This window comes from Pygoscelis adeliae, unplaced genomic scaffold (assembly GCF_000699105.1).
Source record: "Pygoscelis adeliae isolate BGI_AS28 unplaced genomic scaffold, ASM69910v1 Scaffold224, whole genome shotgun sequence".
Classification (NCBI taxonomy): Eukaryota; Metazoa; Chordata; class Aves; order Sphenisciformes; family Spheniscidae; genus Pygoscelis; species Pygoscelis adeliae.
In genome coordinates this window covers 1445522-1465865 of record NW_008824657.1, presented here as the reverse complement: position 1 = coordinate 1465865, position 20344 = coordinate 1445522, and the positions used below count along the sequence as shown (strand labels likewise).

The window sequence follows — 20344 nt, the reverse complement described above, 5'->3', positions numbered from 1 at the left end:
TCAGCGCATCCGGGACAAAGTTGGGTGCTGCTGCGCCTCCGCCACAACCTCCGCTTGCATCCCAGCCCCAAAACACGATGGGAAAAAGGGAGTTGCATTTTTAGCACGGGAAAATGCCGCTGGCTGCACGCAGCCCAGGGCCTGTCGAAAACCGACGTTTCTTGAAACCAGGCCAGTTGCCTTCACCCTGCCTGTCACGGCACGAACCACGATGCGAACTTGCACGCTCGCATCACCCTTTCACGCTCGCATCACCCCTTCACGCTCGCATCACCGGCTCTGCTGCCCGCTCGGAGCGGCCTGATCCTCTCTCTCACCCACAAGCGCATCCGAATGTGCGGGTACGGTCAGGGCAGAGCGTGTGTGCACAAGCACGCTCGGTCGGTGACGAGTGGCGGCCAGGGGTGGTTGTTCAGGGTGTGCTTCGTACAGGCGGGAGGCCAAAAAGGTTTGGGAACTGACTGGATAAAAAGCATCTTAAAGATGCAAGACAAGTATCATGCCAGCATGGCATGAAGTTAACAGCAGAATATCGGTTTTCACATGAAATATGTTTTATTATATTTAGGTAGCACAAACTTCAGACCACAAACGGCAGAGCAGAAGGGAGATTATGACTCACAGATGTCAATTTACCGGTACAAGTGTTTAAAAAAAAAAAAAAAAAGTCATTAGCAACCAGCTCTTGTGGTTCTCTCACTCCGAAAGTCTTAACAGTCTCCGACACGCTGGCAGAGACCGGGCTGCTCTGATCAAAGATGGGCTCAAATGAACATCCCGGCTGTAACGGGGGGGAGAGGGCAGCGACGTGAGTCAGCCTTCGGGGTTCAAGGCTGCCTGCTAACCCGTAGGATGAACCAGGGTCCTGTTTGCAAACACCGTAGAAACCTGCAAACGCACTGAAAGATGAGCTGCAGTTGCAAACACTACAGCTCAGGATTATTTCTAGCTTCTTCAGCAGTGCCTTTCTCAGACGCCTAAGGCATCTATATATAAATATTATAGAAGAAAAGTTTGCGTAACTAAAAGGAGCTGTGAGGTGCCGGGGCCAGAATTCGAGAGCCTGATTCTGGCTCGCACGAGCAGCTGGTTTTACCCAGGCAGATAGCTCAAGATGCAGCCAGCAGGAAGTTTGAGAGCTAGCAAAGCCGGGCACCAGCCGGCACCAGTTAGCACCAGCCAAAAGTTCATCTTTCAGGTGCCTCACCCATTGACAAGCACTCGCCTTTCCAATTTTACAGGCAATCGTGTTTCCAATTTACTTGCAAGCTCAGTTATGGGCAACCTACTCCTGCAGCAGCGGAGTAGGACCAGCGATTCGCTGTGTGACCAATATATAACCTCCCTCCACTGATTCCCGTGTGCTTTCCAGAACCTGAGCTGTGCTCAGGCAGGGCACAAGGTTTGAAACCTCAGGTGGTGGGTCCTTGGTTTGAAACCTACCACAGGAGTGAAACTGGAAATCCAAAAGTGAAAAGAGGATGGCTGTAAGGATAAAACTTGGTCCCCATTGCCTCCCCCTCCACAGGATAATGTGCTTGCACCCATCCTTCATTTTGGCTTTCTTTCCCCTCTTCCCTATGTGGGATGGACAGCAATGTTTGAAGGAAGAAACTATAGAGAGGAGATTTAGCAGAACGTTTCCCGCTGAAAATCAAAAGGGGATTCAGGAGAAACGGCTGCCTTTCTATATGATCCCTTCCAGAGCAGGCTTGGGAAGAAAAACCTGATGCAGTTATCACAGCCTGACAACCCTTCCCTTCCTACACTTTGTTTGGTGCGCTGCAAACTCCCGGGCGAGCGCGCGCGCAGGCAGGCTGCGATCCTGCGGTGGGGCGAGTGTGGGAGAGTGCATGTGTGTGTGTGCACGCTGGCGCGGGGGGACCGATTTACGCAGCTGGCTGCGAGCTCCTGGCCGCGGCAATGAAGCCATCAGAAAGCACCTGCGGTCCCAACTGTATTGAAATGACCCAAGCGTTCCCCCCGATTCGGCGGCGCTCGATAATCTACCCTGCTCAGAGCGAGCACAGCCTCCTGCAGCAAACCACAATCCCCAGACTGAAACAGAAGAGGAGGCGTGCAGTGAGGTCGCCGGGTTTCACCCAAGCAGGCGCTGATGGGGACAGGCTGTCGACGCCACATAGAAGGCGGCTCTCGTGAGCAGAGATGGTCCCAGATGGAGCTGCCGGTGGGATTAAAAAGTGGCACCAGAGGAGGCAGCGGCTGCCCCCGCGGTGTCTGTGCTTTAGCCTTCTCCCATGGGCCGATGCATTTGGCTCGGCCTCTCCTGCAAGCACTACAGTCTTAAGGACTGGCTGAACTCCAGTGCACCTGTAATGGGGCTCCTTCTCTTCTGGACCAGTACAAAGGCTCTAATAAAGATCTTTCTCGCAGCTTGCATGTTTTTTATTAGGAGAGATACACACGCTCTTGGCATCCTGGCTCAGTCCTGATCCCACAAAGCCGATGACACTAAGCCACAGCTTGGTGCAGTATGGCTGCAGCGAAGCTTTGAGCTTCTCCACTCCTCTGCCTCACCCCCCCCTCCATGCTCCCCCAAACTTCTGTTTCATTTTGCTTGTGCAACGTATGGCAGCCCCTACATGCGGGGAAACTAGAAATACTTCCAAAAGTAGCAGCGGGGCAAAAACCCTCAAGCGGAGGAAAAGAATTGAGAGGCTGCGGACAGAGATTTCCTCCCAGGGCAGCTGAATCTCTCCTTCGAACTCGACTCCATCCTAGCGGCCGCCTTAATTTGTGTTCACTTCAGAGCCTGCAACATGAAAGCCCTAGCTCTGAACTCCAGCTGAGCCGCTCAATGGCTCAGTGTTCGCAGAAGGCATGGAAGGAATCCATTGATTAGTTTCTTCAGCTGGGATGTGACCATTTGGAGCCCAAGACCTGCCAAACATGACTTTGCCTCAGCAACTGGTTCCTATTTGCTGCTTACAGGCTTTAGAAAAATCTTTCCTCTTCCACATCCAAGTCTCACCCTCCTTTTCCATTCTGTCGTTATTCAACATTAATATCTATTCAGGCTCTCTCCTGTCGAGGGAGGATGCTGAGTTGCGGAGAACAGCCCTCCTGCCATTAATATAGCCAAAAGATTTTGCCGTTGATCAGAGATAACCATCTGCCCTCCCTCCACAATGCAGCCTGACTGTTTTTCAACAGTTTGGAACAAAGAAAGGACGGGCAGTAATGCCACATTGTTCCCAGGGATGCTGACTAACCTTGGTTTAAAAGAATAATAAAAATTATTCATTTAGCGTCGAGGAAAGGTATTACGAGACCGGAGCCTTTGCCATGATTTCCGAACGTGCAGTGCAGGCAGGACTGCTCTTCCACGATCTCTCTCCTAGCTGGGGCCGGCTCACTCCCTTCGGCAGAGCCAAATTCGCTCCTGTCACGGCCCTTTTGCAAACGGGCAGCTGCTGGCTCTTCTCCAGATGTTATGGAGCTGGGACGGCTTCTTCTCTCCCTCGGATTTACCCACTCTCATTTCAGCAGGCTCAGGATTAGGTGTTACCGGTAGTCTGGAGAAGGAGCTTTTCCTAGCACCGCTGCTACCAAAACGCAGCCACCTCTGGGGTGAAATACAACGGCTACGTAATAACACGGAGCAACACCACCCAGCTGTTATGGACAGGAAATGAAGAACACCATATCCAATTAAAACTGCAGGGGGATATTTATGGCAGAACATAATTAGCCAAATTGGAGCCTTCCCCAAAACTGCCGTGGGATTTTTAATGACCGCAAGTGGTCAGGGCTTCGGTTTGATGTTTTGTCAAGTAAACAATATCCAGAGGGCATGAGACAAAAATCAGGAGCAAAGGGGAAGGGAGGAAAAAAAAAGCGTCGTGCAATTCCAGGGAGAAACGGAGACATGAAAGGATTTATCGTAAGGGGGACATTGTTGGAAAGAGCAGCAGCCACCACTCCAAGAAAGGAAAGAGCAGGGAGGTGGCTCTGGGTGTGGAGGTGGCCCTCTGCAATGAGAGGAAAGAGCAAGCAGCTGCCATGACTGTTCCCCAGGGAGATACCTTTCCTGGAATTTAAAATGATATGAGAAATTCTTTCAAGCACAGTAATAGCTGGGAAGTATTTGAGTGAGTTGTTTTACGCTGGTAAAAGGAGGCTGGATTAGTAGTCCCGGTGCCTACAGCCTCCCCTTTTTGGCTAAACAAGCAGGCATGGAAATAGAGCTCGTTAGTCAGCACGTACTATGTGTGCCCCCCAGGCTGTCTGTAGGGAAGGCAGCCTGCTCTCAGATCTAGCATTTGTGGCCAGGAGGTGATGACCATCACGAAAGCATTGGCTCCTCCGTGACCCAGCTGGCTGTAGCCTCTCCTCGCTGCTCCGCGCTATAGGGTTGGAGTCACGGAAAGTCCCCATCCTCCACGCTGCCTTCATTAAAAGCAAGTTTCTGTTCACGCTGCGGAGATCCAGACTTCAGGCCCCGGCTCAGCCCCGAGACAGCGCTGCCACAATACCGTCCTCTGATTGCCCTCCAGGCGCGAGCAGAGGAAGCCGCCTCCTAGCCTCCCCGACTCCTGCTCTCATTAACTTCCCAGCGGAGATGGCTCACAAAAGCATCTTTGTGGCCAGATAAGAGTCAGGACTCCAGCGCACACACATCCCCGCGTGGCTGCGAGGGAGCGACAGCTCCAGTTGACACGCCGTAGGTACCTCAATCAACAGCCTTGCAAGCTGCTTGAGCATCTTCAAGTGCCTCCTGCTATTGGTTTCCCAGAGGTCCCATGCTGATTCATAACCTGATTAGCTAATCTGGGCTCGAGCAATGTAATTCTGCCTTGAAGTTCGTTGGCGGGGGGTGCTGTCACTCACTTGTTACCCTGCTGGAAGAACTGGCTGGATGGAAAATCCTCGTAAGCTGTTCTGCAGCGCTGTTTGCTCTTGGTACATTTCCCCTCTCCTCCTCAAGTAACAGCACTGAGTTCTTGGTAAACATAACCTGAGGATTTTTGCTGTTTAACTCTTGATATTCGCAATTACTCTGAGCACGCACAGACGATACATATCAAAGCTCACCTGTAGGACCTCTCATCTTTGGTCAGATCTCTTGGGCAGCCTCCTTCATAGCAGAAACTTAGTGCTCAGACTTAAGCAACACATGTCTGCTTGGACTTCACCCTTGGCTTTCACCGATCTCTGGCAACAGAATTTACTGAACCAATTTCTGATGGTCCTTGAGATCCCCTTCCCTGGGACACAGGTGAGGGATTACGAAGGAGAGGCAATGGGATCATTGCTAATAAAGCAGATCTCCTGGACAGCTAGACTGTATTCACTAACACTTACCTGCTCTTTCAATCTTTCAAAAAAACCAACAACAACAAAAAAAGACCTACTGCTTCAAGAAATACCAAGTTAACAGCCACATTTCACATTCATGAAGGTGCCAGGAGCCACACAAGCACCTCCCAAGGAAGGTCAGTCCAGCACTAGTATACAAAGTATACTAGTAATGTATACTAGTACTATTAGTATACTAATGTATACTAGTAATGTATACTAGTATACAAAGTATACAAATTCATATTGTATACTAGCATACAAATTTGCAGCCTAAGAAATGACAGCCACTAGAAAAACACGCTTGCAAGCAGCCAGTTGGAAGTAGTCAGCGCAGGGAAATAAAACACTTGACTGCAATGACCCCCAGGTTAATGCTGTGGCCAGGACAGGGGAGTTCAAGAGATGGAAGTTTAATTCCTGGTCAATATTTCCACATGACCTCTTACAAACCTTTGTGCCTCCATCCCCCTTTTTTAATGAAACGACACTTTCTCGCTTCACAAGGGGCTGGGAGCATCAGTTGGCAGTCCCAAAGGAAAAGCTCAGGGGCTGGGGACCGTGACGGGGTCTCGCCAGAGCGAGACTTGAGGGGAAAGCTCAGGAAAGAGAACTGGGATTCCTGTCCCCTGTCACACAGGACCCTGGGAGGCACAGATACTGCATCCACAATGGCCAAGACCCTTCTAGCCCAAACCTCTGTCCCACCATGGTCCTGAGATGACAGGTGCAGACAGCCAGTCTATGGAGATAATTTGGGGATGGGCACAATTACCCCACATACACCGTGCCCACAGCAAGGGAATTACAGGATGAGACCCACACTAGCAATTAAAGCCCTAAAGCTGCCCTCCCCAGATAGGCTCTGCTGGCGGAGACACCCCTTCAGCCCGCCGCACTGCTCCTGGGATGAAGGATTCGCCCGCGTACGTGTTTCAAAGAGGAAAAACCCTCGCCCGGCGCTGGAAACCTCCTCGTTTGCAATTGTCTCCGCTTGGCAACCCGGCCCGATAGTGAATAAACGACAGAGAAATATTCCGCTCTACACGTGTTTGGGTTTTTCGGGGTGGTTTTTTTGGACGGCGATCCTGGCTCTGCAACAATACCGGTCTTGTTCGGCCCGCGCTACAGAGCAGGCTTGAATAGATCTGTCTAAAATTATAAGCGGGCAGCCCCTGGGCTCTGAGAGATCACAGGCCACATGCTGGGGCTGAACAAAGACTCTGCTATTTCCTAACAATTATCCCAGCTAAAAGGACATCTATCTCCTTCCATTAGAGCCACCACGTGCCTCCCAGTCAGTCCATTGTAAAGCTAATTAAATAACACGCCTCTCTCCCCATGAGGGTCTCCTGATTAGTTCGCCTTGGTCCTAAATCCTTGCTGGTGTAAATGGGGAAGAGACAGCTGGTCGGCAGGGGCCGACTCCAGTGGAAGTATGGTCACCCATCTACAGCTATCATCATCATCACCAGTTATTTCAGGTTTTTTAATTATCTTTGGAAAGCTGTTGAACGGAGATTTTGAGATACAACGGGGTTCAGCGCACAAACTGGTTTGCTTCCTTATCCGCTTCCCCACCACCTGCAGCAAAAGTTGTGAAAACAGCTGATTTGTTTATTATTTTTGGGGGCTTTGCTGGTAGTTGGGGGAAAAAAGCAGACGTAAATATTTTTTCTAAATATGTTCTAGGTTGATGCAAACCAGTTTGGGTTTTTTTTCACACACTTCTCATTGGGCTGAAACAGAGAAAAGAAAATAAACAAGGAAAATGGTGAGTCATTCAACCTGAGCTAAAACTTTCTATTTTGCACTTTTAAAATGGGAAGAAATTTCAAAATGAAAAAAAAAAAAAGCCAATTAAAAGTAATCTTAACAAACCGTCTTTTCACCCAGTTCACCTCTTCGAGGAGATTTCTGTGGGAGGGGTGGGTCTCGGGTGCGGATGAGCTGAAACGAATCTCCCTTTTTAGCTGGGAAGCCTGATTCATGTTTTAGCATCATGAGTGAGATGGAAAAAAAAAATATCTCTGACGCTTGGAGTTTCCTTCCAATCTGAAAATTAGTTCTGGCAAGTCAAGAAAATTCATTCAGACGATACACCAAACGTCACAGGGGCTGTCTGCAATGTCCTGAGCAATGCTTCAGGGAGGTCAGGGGCCACCACAACCCATCATCTGTCCCTGGACGAGGTCAACACGGCTCTTCTGCAACGCCCAACCTGCACCTGCTCAAGCCAAACGCCGCGAGTGGCTTTTCTCTCCGTCAGCCCGTCCCGGTTCTGCAGGGTGAGCTACGTCTGCACCACCACGAGTGCACAGCCTCGCACAACAGCACAAAACTGCTAAATCGCTCCAGATGTTCAACACCTTTTCTCACACGCTCCCAAGACCCGGAAGAAATACAGTTTCCTTCTGCCAAGTCTACAGTCAGCAATAGTTGTGAATATCCCCTTCCCCCTTTAAATCATTATTTTCCACCCTTGGCTATTTAAATCATTATTTTCACACTGAGCGAGCATGGCTGGAAAACTGGGAAGGTGGGTCAGCAGACTAATGAGCTGATTTCCTGTGGACCTTCGGCTCCAGGCTTAAAACAGCTGGACCTGCTGCTACAGACGGAGCTCCATCCACCCAAGGAAAATAGAAAAACCCCATTCCTCAGCTCTCATGGTGGGGAGACAGTGGGAGGAAGGACGTGGAGGAGGAGGCAGAGCTTGGTTTCGTTCTAATGGGAATGAAAGCTTGCTCCTGTTTTCCAAACCCACGAGCCGCCCGTGCTGCTCACAGCCATCCTGGGTAGCAGCCACTGTTGGAGCCTGAGTGGGAAATTGCTGCGAAGCTTTAGAAACGCATCAGGGCTTGCCAGGAAATATGTTAATTAGTGTATGTGTATGCACGTCCATAGGGTTTTATTGTAAAAGCACAAGGATCAAACTCATTGCCCATTGCTGTCAAAATCATATTTACCCTACACTCAGGAAATGCAAACATTTTACATCAAATAATCAAATTTTACAGGTACATATCAACAGGGCCAGGTAAATCATCATTAAAAGATGCTACATGACTCCCTTGAAGACCTAGAAGGGGCTAATACAAGAGTCAAGCCAAAAAACCACAGTTTGAATGTAACCGAGGAGAATGCTACTCAGCCCTCCGGCTGCTTTCAAACCCCAACAGCCAGGTCTGACTGCTTCATTCATCGCTAACCTACCAAGAAAAGGGCAAGAGCCAAGAAAAAGATGTCTTGTATTAACTGCCTGCCTCCCCTCACCCAGCTAGTGCCCTTGATCCCAAAGCTATGGGAATGGCTCCACAAGCCACTTGATTAATAAGAGCCCGGGGGGAAAAATCGTTTATATAACCTCGTCTTCTCTAAACTTCCTAAGTGCTTTAGAAAGTGGCTGCCCTGGAAACCCAAACTGGAAACGAAAAATATTATCTCTTCCATTTATAAACATCTCCGGTGCTAATGAAGTGAGGAGCAGCAGCAACGGGGAGGGGAGCGTCGAGATGCACTTGGCAGGCGTGGGAGAGCCCCGATAAAACCATTTCATTTCAGGTGGGCGTGGAGCAGAAAATCCTCCCACCGTGGTCTGGTGCCACTGTAGCTGCTGACTACAGCGCTGCGAGGCCCCCAGGGAGGGATTTCAGGAGATGGATGGTTATGGAAGTATCTGCTACGCTAAACCCAGAGGCAGACCGACAGCCTTACTAGGTGCAAATGTGGGGGGAAGGAAGACAGGGCGACATGAATGAGCAAGAGCAGATGGATGAAATCTTAAAAATCAGTTCCCTTAACTTGGAGCTGTAGCTCGGATGAAGCATCACGTCCTGATACTGGAAAGCAGGGAGCGAGAATCAGTACTTGCTGTGCACACATACTTTGTGGCTCAATCTGCGCTGACCGGGTTCCTTGTGCATGTCAACAGAGCGCGTCTGTTTACACCAATCTGGTCTAAATAAACATACAAATGGTCCAGATTAAGCTCTTGGGTTCAACCACCCTCTGCCTTGCAGCCCCTCAGACACACATCTGAATCAGAGAGCCAGCAGAAGTATTCCGCAGAATAGTCCAACCTATTTCTCCATTTTCTTTCCGTGTTGGCATTTCCCACGGAGATTTGTTTTTGCATCAACACAGCCAGCACCAGAAAACGCTGAGTTTTAGCTGGAAATGTTTGGATTTCGTTTTGACAAAACAGTGATGATTTCCACAGAACAATCTGTCACTTTTGGCAGCAACAAGAAAAGTAAAAAAGACGTATTTCATCTAGATAGGGGACTGAGTTGACACCCAGCCTGGAACTTGGCACAAGTGGAAGGCAAAGCAGGCTACTGGGTTGCCTCGTTATCCTGTCATTTTGATTACTGTAAAGCAAGGGAAACTGCTACTACTTTCATGTAGTAGCTGTTTGCCTGGATAGAAACACAACCAAAGCTGCCAGACAAAGGAAGCATCTGGTCTCCTGGGGTTAGGCAGCAACTAGATGCAAAGCAGGGGAAGAGAAGGTCTGATCATCTCTGGAGGCATTTCACAGGAGATGTAGATACCCCAAGGTTGCAGCATGGCGAAGAGCTGGTCCAGGGCAGGACTGAGATGCCAGCTTTATTTCCATCACTACCTTCCATAATTATTCATGCCTCTTGAGCCTGCAAAACTGGGTTGAAATATCCCAAGTGCAGGCTCTTCTGTGAGATGCCTGGAACTGACCAAATTAGAAATTTTCCATGAACAGGCTCCCTTGGGGAACCTCCTCCTTTTTTCCTATTCTACCTCAATGCTGACATCAGTCTGGCCAAAACGAGTGCCTCTAGCCCCTCTTGAACTTAGGATGTGGAGAGTGAATCATGCAAACCAGGGGAGAAAGGCATTACTAACTCCTGAAAAATAGTTGCTGATGAGTTAGGGAGAAGTATTGCGGGCCAGCTCTTCTTAGAAATCAAATCTCCACTTTGGTGGAGCAGTTTCTTTTGCTTCATCCCATTTGTGCTACGGGAAGCACAAATATCTGCAAGTGTTTTTGCCGCCCCACGTGCCCCCGCTCACACAGCGTATGCCATGTCAGCGGCCTTGTTTCCCTTTCCAGGAAGGGAAGTCCTGTCATGAACTTTATTATATTGCTTTTTGGTGAGTGCGCCCACCCCCTCCATCGCTAAAATCAATGGCAGCGTTCCCACTGAGTGGGTTGAAGCCAACCCTGTTTTCCCGCGGGTTCACCGAGGGCTGCAGCCGGCTTTGGGGGTTTAAAGGCTAGATCCTCGCCTTGAATCCTAACCTGCCCTTGCAGTGTTGTGGAGGAAGAAAAAACACCGAAAGAGGAACCCTACCTCTACGAGGGGATCAGAGGTCTCCGAAGGCAGCTCCCAAAGGATGGACCTGCGCTGCTCACGCTGGCTGAGAATCTCCTTTCATAAGCCTAATGCCGAAAATAAGCCCGCATGCAAATTCCACCCTCCATCCCATGCTTTTCCCACACCTCACTCGAGTCATTCGGAGGCCGGCAAGCTGCCCGCTGCAACTATCCCATGGCTCTTCTGCAGAGAAACCATCTTCCCGACGTACACACACAACCTCATGAGCCCTGCCTGCTGCCAGAGAGGCAGCCTCCCTTACCGGGAACCAGCTGCAGAGAGAAACTGTATTTCATCTATTGTGAAACAGCCAACAATTGACGCGGTGCAACTTTTTCAAAGCCTATTGATACAAAACCCCACAGGGGAAGGTCCATCCGGTGGGCTGTGTAAACTTCAGCACGTGTTCAGCAGCTTCAAGGGCTCAGCCACACTAGCAGCTCAGTGTCGCTTAAGACGTCTATGGTTTTTTTTTTTACAGTATCAAGCACTTGTACAACACTATTCTCCAGGGACTTCCAGCTACTTGCCTGACCTCAGTGAATTAAGCATTGCAATAAAATGTGCAATGAATTAATCATCTGCATCTCCAACGTGAGAAACTGCTACGCAGTGGCTCACAGGGAGCCTTTTGAATGATTTAGGCATCTCACTCCAATGGAAGTCAGTGGGGTTTAGATGCCTAAAAACGTTCTGTTAAGTGATGCAGCCAAGGTCTTCCAAGTCCCAGCTGTAAGACTCCGTAATCTCAGCCAGATCTCCTAGATCTGCTGTTCTTATCCCTGAGAACCCTTCCTTCATAAAAAAAACACAGATGCTGGGGAAGAGCCACCAGGACCTAGAGCTCAGGTGAATGAAACCACCCCACGGTCTGGGAAGAGGATGTTGTGTTATACAGACCAGGCGTTGCAGGGTCCTTTCAGTCAAGCAGTTGATTGCTGCAAACCAGGAATGAAAAGGAGAGATGCTAAGAGCGCAGCAAGGGAGCACGGATACCGTATCTCCCCCCAGGAGCTCCAGACAAGGTGAGAAACTTAATGTGCACAAAACAGGATCTAGTCAACAAGGCACAGAAAGCACACTGCATTAGAGAAAGCTCAGACCTGGATCTGCTCTGAAAAGGAGGCATTATTTCCATCCACAATTAACAACAGGGGCAGCTCGAGCTTATTTCTATTCAGTTTTAGAAAGAGAGCAGAAAGATGCAATCCCTTACAGGGCTTTCAGGGAATATTGGTCCTAATCTTGTCCTTACTCTTGTGTGGCTCTAAGCATCGTATTTCTCCTTCCTGCTCTTCATCCGTGCAGCCTGCATATACGCTCCTTGGGCTGCATGGGACACAGGACAGTCCAATCCTCCTGGAGGTGTCTGTGTGTTAGAAATAACAAAAAAAAAAAAAAAGGCAGACCATCCTAATACAACTTGCCCCTCTCCCCAAATGTCTGACAGCCTGGTTTCTCAGACTGAAGTGATGCAAATGGCTCAGATAAGGTTCAGATAAAGTATCTGAGCTCTCAAGGGCTTATCTGAGCTGAACACCGACCCGAAAAATTCTGAAATTTGCCCTGTGGGACTATCTCCATAGAGCTCGATTTCCACCTGAAGCCTCGACCTCCAGAGGCTGCAGTAACAGCTACTGTTCAAATGCATTCTTGAGATAGCGGGGTGGGACGCAGCAGGTCTGCAGCTCCCCTATCATGCACTATCTGGGGATTTGCCTTCTGGTGGGAATGTTGCAAGAGCTGAGCTGATGGCTCAAGGAACCGGTGACGGCACCTTTCACCGCTAGCGCTTACATTGTAACAGATGAGGTAAAACCTTCTTCGGCGGCGTCAATGGAAAAATCACTTTCCCTTGGCTAAAAAGTGCTCCATGCTGGCTTTTCCTTTCAGCTGTGTTCCCTCTCAGTAATTGCTAGCAGAGCTTGCGGGAGAGCACTGGCTTAGAGTGTCGCGCCGTGAACTCCGTCACAGACTGGGTCAGCATGGGCATCATGCTAAGATTTGGGGTTTCCAAAGCAGCCTGGATGCAACACAGAGCTGGGTGCAAAACCCATCCGGGCTTCTCTGAAAATCTCAGCCTGGCAGGATGCAAAGGGAGTCAGCAATCGCGGCGAGGAGCTTCGATGAAACAGACCCAGGCTCACAGTAACAGACAATCTCTAATACTCATTTACAGTGATAAACATCCGCGCTTAGAGATCCAGCCTTTCTGAAACACAGATAGCTGCAGCGGTCTCAAAATGTGTGAGACCTGGTAGCGAGCATCCATTTATAGTATGCAACTCAGACTGTGAAAGGAGCCAGGGGAAGTCCAAGGCCAGGCTTAGAGAGGGTAGATTGAGATCTCTTTGTAAAGTTGGTACAAAGGGCCTATTAGCTCACTGACACCTGGACTAGAGTTATTCTTTGTCCTGCAGGAGCATCAAGGGTCCCCTATCTTACAGCCAGATCCCATACACTGGGTGCTCTACAAACACAGGAGTAAAAGACAGCAGGAAGGATTATTGCAACCAAATAATCAGTAATCTAATCATTTATACACCTAATGGAAATCTGGCAAGGATGAAAAAAAGAGCTTTCTGAAAGCCGTTCAAAGCTCTGCAGAAATTACCCCCAAATCTCGCTGATTCAGGCAGAGAAAGATTTCCTCTCTGTAGAGGTTTGCAACCGTCAGGCAGAGTTCTCAGGCAAGAATAACTATGAAATTCTATAGGATGGCTCATAAACCATAGAAAAAAAGGTTTCATTTCCTACTAAAAAATTCCCAACGGCTCATTCCCAAAGGGCCTTCCGCATCGGCGCTTCGCCCTGGCTAAAAACCAGGGACTGGGGGAAAACGCGTGGGCAGGCTACGGGCTCTCCGCAGCTCCCCAGCGCTCAGCTGTGTTGGCAGCACCAGGGTTAACCGCGACGGCGCCCTGTAATGCAATGATTTCTGGTTTATTTCAGCAGGGGAAGTGTGTCCCGGCCTGATTAGCCCAATGGTTTCCTCTTTTCCCATAACCTCCAGACCCCCATGGCCTAAGTGTTTACTTTCTGAAATAAAAAATCTGCTAGTGTTTTTCTTTTTTCGGGGCATGTGTATTTTGGGAGGATTTGGGGGGAGGAAAGTGGAGAGGGGGAGTTGAATGGGATGGGAGGCTTGCATACACCTCCCTTCTCTCTCCCACCCCTCACCCCCAGCTCCTTTCCAGCTGCAACCTCTGAGCTGAGACTTCTGGCTTCAATGTGAGAAAGAGAGAGAGAAAGGGAGAGAGAAACGTATTAATGAGAGAGTTCAGTCTCTTGCTTCAGCAGCTATAAACACAGTGAACATCTGGAGGGAGAGAGAGGTGCTTCATGCTGCCAGGAGCTGAAAGAAACAGGCTGTTTTCAGGGTCCCAGCCCCCCGCGCTCCCCACGTCCCCCTCTGCCTGCCCTGCACATACGCACACTGCTCTCCTGGCATCACCCAGCCAGTCCTGTCCATCTGGAGAGAAAATAGTAGCTGGCCTCACTTATGTTGCCACCCCTGCTCCACGCCAGCACAGCAAAGCCCACCTAGGTGCTGCCACAAGAGGGGCTGGCCATGTGCAACCCAAACCCTCTAGAGAGGGTGCTCTGCTGCCCGCTATCCCCAGAGGCAAGTGCTCGTGGGTCTGTAGGCACAGGAGTTTGGGAAAGCTCGCGGACAGGAGTTTGTGAAACCCAAAAAAAAAAAAAAAAAACCAGCCATGCTTTGCGTGGCCTGTCTGAAGCAAGTGTTTGATGGCACAGGATAGCCTCCTCCTCTGGAAAAAGAAACAGGTACAGCTACCTCACTCCACCCCTACAGAGGGATCAATCCTACTCCAAGACCAACCCAAAATGAGGCATCTTCTGCAGTCATCCTCAAGGCACCACAGAAGCCCTGGATAGGCTGTTCCTTAGTCCCTTTCCTCCTTGACTCTACATCAAGTTATTCCTTCCCCACCGCATACCAAAGCTGCCAGTGCTGTCGTTCATTTTTGCAATGGTCCTGGTGCAGTGCACTAACTTGAGTTTTGCTTCTTGCAAAGCTCCCATCCCCCTGTTATACTGGAGGCCCTCAGCAAACCTTGCAGGCATCAGCCAAAAACCAAGCAACAACCTTCCGGCTTTCACCCAGCCTCATCCAGGGGACCAATGCCCCGTTCAGAGCATGATTCCTCCCTGGGCGGCAGCTGATCCCCAGCTGACGCCAGTCTGCAGCTCAAGTGGGAAAAGAGCTCAGCACTCATTCTCTGGTGATGACCCAACACGTAGGGAGCTCCCTTGGGTTTTGTCTTTGAGAGGCGAGACAGGGATTTTTCCAGAGTCAGGCGGGAAACAAATGGAAAAGTGAAAGCCTGAATTTTTGTCATTCTATTGCTTCAGCACAAATAAACATCTCCAAGTGCTGACTTGCAGCAGGTTACAGCGGGGGATGCAGAGGGAGCATCACTAGGTATCATAGGGTCGCCTGCATATCTTTTCCTCACCAGTGAAACAAAAAGGATCCACACAAATCAGACACTGAGTCCAGCTCTCACTGAAAAGCAAACCAGTAACTGCTCAGCATCCTTCACAGGGCCCTTGCAAAAGGGCCAGGAGACTCTAAGACACCACAGGCAGCCCACGGCTCTGAAATTCATTCACAAGGCGTAGAGGGATCTTTTCTCTCCACTGACAGATTGGAGTAAGTGCTCTTAATGGAGGAAATTATGCGTGTCCTTCAACAAACCCCGAGCGCCCAAGTATAGTAGGTGTGGCATGCCTTTAACTGGAGCCAATGAAAGACCCAAAGACTGCCAGGAAGAAAAAGGGTCAAAGAAAAACCCACTCCAACCAGGCTATAAACAACGTCAAACCCCAAGGCTTGCAAGAGGCTGCACCACCTCGCCAGCCAGAGGATGACAACAGAGCCCAGCAGAAAGGGCTCATTCATCCCTCGGGCTGGAGCGAACGGCCAGGGAGGGCTGCGGATTTGGGGGAACGACCGGCAACAGGTTGGGCAGAGGCAGTATTTTGTGCATGGCTTTTGCTGAGCCTTGAAATGAATTCGCATCCATCACCTCTGCTCTCGCTCGTCCCTCCCCGTGGTGGCTCACCCCTTTCTTTCTCCCCCTGTTCTGTTTCCCTTCACCTTCCTCCACGTCCTCCCTTGCCCGCTCCTTGTTTATTAAGGAGGGAGAGGACAGACTGGCCAGTCCAGGAGAACTGCCTGAGAAGTCCTGCTAGGTCTCGCAGCAGCAAGCAGATGTGCGTGCCCTGTGAAAAGACACCCATTCATCTCTGCGGAGAGCGTGCGGGGGAGGCGGCAGCAGCACAGGGGAGGGGGGAAGTGTTGGAGGAGGCTGAGAAAAGGAAGGAGGCCGCAGTTAAAAATAGGATAAAAGGACATGAAAAAAAAAGCAGATTTTTTTTTTTTTTTTTTTTTAAAACTTCCATGTGATTTCAGTGCAGCCTGCATGTTCTCTGTGCATGCAGGCTTACACGGTGACTACCCATACTGGGATGAATTGAGCATGCTGTATTTCATGTTTAGAAAAGTATGAAAATACATGATTTAATTCCATTCATTCAAATTAAGGTTCAGTAGGGTGTGTGCATTCTGGCATAATTGTTTGACTGTGGTGTGCAAACAAGAGCAGGTCTCGCGGCGAAGGAGAGGGCAACGTGGGGGAAAGCAGGGAGAGTTCGCCACAGATGCAGGCGGTCCCCATGGGACTCCTGCCTGCAGTCCAGGCCGAGCTGAGACCTGGGCTTGAAGGAAGATCACAGCCAGAGTTAACAGGGTGGGGGCAAAGGGAGGGCATCCCTGATTTGTCTGCGTGGGTGTGGGGCAATGCGGCGCGCTGCAATGAATTGCTCCAGCTACAAGGGCTTTGCTTTCCTGCCAAACCCAGCACAACACTGCTATGACCCAGGCTGCAGGGACCTGATGTCCATGAAGCACCAGGGGATCGGATGCAGGTTTGCTGCATTAGGACATGCCACTCCCAAAGCTAATAAACCCAAAATACTCTGGACTGAGAGGTGGCACCAAGCTAATGTGGCCAGACAGCATCAGCCACAGACTGGCTAAGGCTGGTTTCTGCACCATGCCCTCCCACAGCACCGGCCTGAACCACGCTGGGTGTTGGGGATGAGCCTAAGGTGATGCCTTTTATTTATGACAGTGTCTCTGTGCAAGAAGCCTGACTGAAATCAGCAGGATTGCTTTCATTAGCCTGGAAGCAGAGTCAGACCTGCAGCTCTAGTTTCTCCTCTAGAAAAGGCTTTCATTTCATTTCTTGCCTTGCAAAATCCCAAAGCCTATCCCATTTGCCACAGTGAAAGCAAGATCACTCCCCCAAATGTTCCTGTAGTGTCCAAAAGGCTGGGAGCACCTTCAGTCCAAGCGTGCTAATTCAGTCGTAGAAACTTCTTCAGCCAGAGTCGTTTCATCCCTCGCTCGCCATTAACAACAGTTTTATCTCCCCTATCACTAAGGAAAACATACCCGTTCAGAGTGGAAGGGGTTGCCAAAGTGGCCTTGGCTCAGAAAGGCAGCGCAGTCAGGACTATGCCCATACTGAAATTGTAACACTGCTATCAAATCTTTTCCTCCACGCCAGTTTTGTGCCTAACCTTGTCTCAGCCAAAAAATGTTACCAGAGGGTAATATTAGGATACTACCACCTTAGGAATTAAACATACGGCACTAAGTGTGGCTTTTGCCATCCTTTCAGCAATGCTGCTGCTTCAGGCAGACACATGGCACCCTGAATTTTGGGCTGCCAGATGGTTCGGCTAAGGTGCAATGGCCTCTACGCTCCTATTCCCACCTGTCCAAGGGGCAGAGCTACTTTTCATAAACAGGGAGCAGCTCCCTTCTTGCTAGTTTTTTTCTACCACCTCTGGGATGTGCCCTTTGCTTGCTGTGCACCCAGTTTAGGTTGATTCTCTGGGCAGTAATAGTCCCAACATATGCACCACAGATTGCGGTAGCAAGCTAACAAATAAAACTGACTCTATACTGTTTCCAAATTTTTGCTTTTTAAACAAAAAAACAAAAAACACCACCACCTCTTCTTGTCTTTATCAACAAGCTAAATCCATATCAGGCTTTCCTTTATCCATATCACTGAATAATCTAATCGGACTTCAAGCACAATGTAAATAAACTCACCCGAGCTTCAAAGGCAAAATATCTTCTCTAAACGCAAGCAGCTCTAAAACTTTTAGAAATGTTGTGGGTTTCTATTGCAAGAGGATATATTCACACTTGCATTTTCCTTGTTGACTTGTTTCTTTCACCAACAGCAAGACCATGAAAACCAAAATAGCCTCTAGTACACCAAAAGAATAGATGACAAATGGTTTTAATGTGCACCCGAAACACAAAGGAGAAATGAAAGACCGTTCCTAGCGGTATATACAAATGAGAGTTTCCTCTCATTTAAAATTAGCAACTGCTCTAGACTGAAGAAACAGCAGTATTAAAAAAAAAAATCAGAGAAAGATTACCTTGCACTGCAACAGGAAGAACTGAAAAGTAATTCTTAGGTATTGCAAGAGAATCAGAAGCCTGTCCTACCCGTCCCAACGTACCGAAAGTTTGATCAAAACCTGTTGAAGACAATGACAGCTTTTTTTTTTTTTTTAACTGGCTTCACTGGGGTTTGAACCAGGCTCCAGTCTCTGCAACAAGAAATTTCACAGACCCGGCATGGGGTAATGAAGATCTGGGTTGCAGATATGTTGGTCCCTGGAGAGAGCACTTTCACAGAAAAGGGGAGAGGGTAGGGAAAAAAACACAAAGAAAACTTTCCAGGCACAGATTTGCAAAATGTTTGAGTAAATCCAAATGCTGCAAGGGCAGATTTCATCAGAGCAGAGTTGACATCATGCTGAGAGAGGTCACCCACAGGAGTTGAGCAAATAGCTGAAATGAGAACGGCTGGGAGTAGGCAGCAGAGTTTTGCTCCAGCCACGGGCACAGCGCTCTGCGTCCATCTCCTGCTCGCACACAAGTGCTCACCAAAGGAGGAAAAAAAAAATTGAAATGCCTGAATATTTGCCAAGGAGAGATTTCAAACTGTACATTTGACTGCAACAGTCACTGGTTCTGCTGAACTCTTTAGCTGCAAAAAGTCTCTAAACATCAGGGCTTTTCCCCTCCCAAGGGGCCAATGTGCATAACTAACAAGCCGGGAACAAGTCACAGAAGACCAGCACATGCCATGCAAAAGCTTACATGGGATTTAAGTGCTTCATGATAGGCTTATGTGGGACTTAAGTGAAACATAAACTTCATATTGGCCCCTTGCAAAGGTCACATTCGTGCAACTTGAGCTCTTTCACTTAGTTCCTGCGGTTGGCCTGTGCCACGGTGTACCTGAGCCCTCTCCTCTGCCACAGCACAGCAGGGCTTTTTGCTGACACCTCGTCACCCGTCCCACAGGCAGGAGGACCAACCACCCGTCTGACATCTGCGCTGCCAGTTGGTTATACAAGAAGCAGCCCAAACTGCAAGCTCAGCTTGAAGATTCACGGGTTGAACAACGTGCGGGGCAAGAATTAGTCACCGGCGATTTTGTAACGACTTTCAAGTTATGAATGCATTAGAGAAGATGATCATCTAGTCCAAGTCAGTCAATTGTTTTAAGTGTGCAGCACATTGCAACCATGCAGCCCTGACAGCACAGCGTGACCACACATCTCCAGTTGTGGTTACCTGAAGACCATGCCACCACCCTCCCCAAGGAGCAAGGCAATGAGCTACAAGAGACCCAAAATTACTACTACCACAGTGGAATTAAAACTTAGCTCCTTGCAACCCTCCATGAAGGCCACTTTCCAAAGCCACTGGCAAGGTCATCAGTCCTGCCAACACCATGAGAAATGCTGAAGATGCAACCAGCAGGCTGGCAGGTCCACCTTGCCTACAGCATCCTCCTGGAGACCCCCATGACTGTCAAGACCCTAGGGAGCAGTAACCAGGGCTGCAGTCCCTAAATGCAAGGGAGGTGCACACAGGACAACAAAATCACCACCTGAAAGAGGAGATGGGTTCTCCCAGCCAGGCACCCACACCATGGCGGGGAAGAAGGAAGCTCCCATCCATCAGCATCGCTCCAACAGGAGGAAACTAACTAAACAAAGAGGGTTTAAGGTTTTTATCTGCTTTCTGGCTCCATCTCTACTGAGGGAGACCCTTGAGGGCCAGCAAGGCAGGTACCGACCTGGTGATGCTGTGGTAGGTGCCCTATGGCTGCATTAAGGGCAAAACACCCCAATAAATTAAGTCAGGACTGGGGCAGAAAGCAAATATAGAAGGAAGGAGACAAGGGGGACACGCTGGACAAGAAACAAGAGCATAGCGGGGCTTTAAGGCTCGTCTTTTCACCTGGGCACGCTGCCAAGCCCCACGGCACAGGAGGGAAAGGCGCCATCCCGGTTCGCAAACCCACCCCCAAAATGGTGTCCTACCCGTGCTGTAGTGCTCCAGGCCGGTGGGCACTTCTTGCGTGGCAGGCTCGTCCCAGAGCGGGCAGCACGTCCTCGGCTGGCAGCAGGCGGACTGAAAGCCGCAGGTCACCCAGGGATCCTCGCAGGGGCCGGCGGCACCTTGCTTCTGGGAGCCGGAGAGGGGAAAGCGTCAGGGGAGCAGGAGCCCAAAATTGCCGCCCTGTGCAAGGTGG

At 49.6% G+C, this 20344-nt stretch overlaps 1 protein-coding gene across 1 annotated transcript in view; it reads right to left on the bottom strand.

The window, feature by feature from the left end:
• Positions 1-20344, bottom strand: part of ETS1 (v-ets avian erythroblastosis virus E26 oncogene homolog 1) — a 67794-nt gene that overhangs the window by 45417 nt on the left and 2033 nt on the right. The window contains 1 exon segment of the mRNA XM_009322609.1: positions 20133-20277. Within this exon segment, the coding sequence (XP_009320884.1) occupies positions 20133-20277 (145 nt within the window).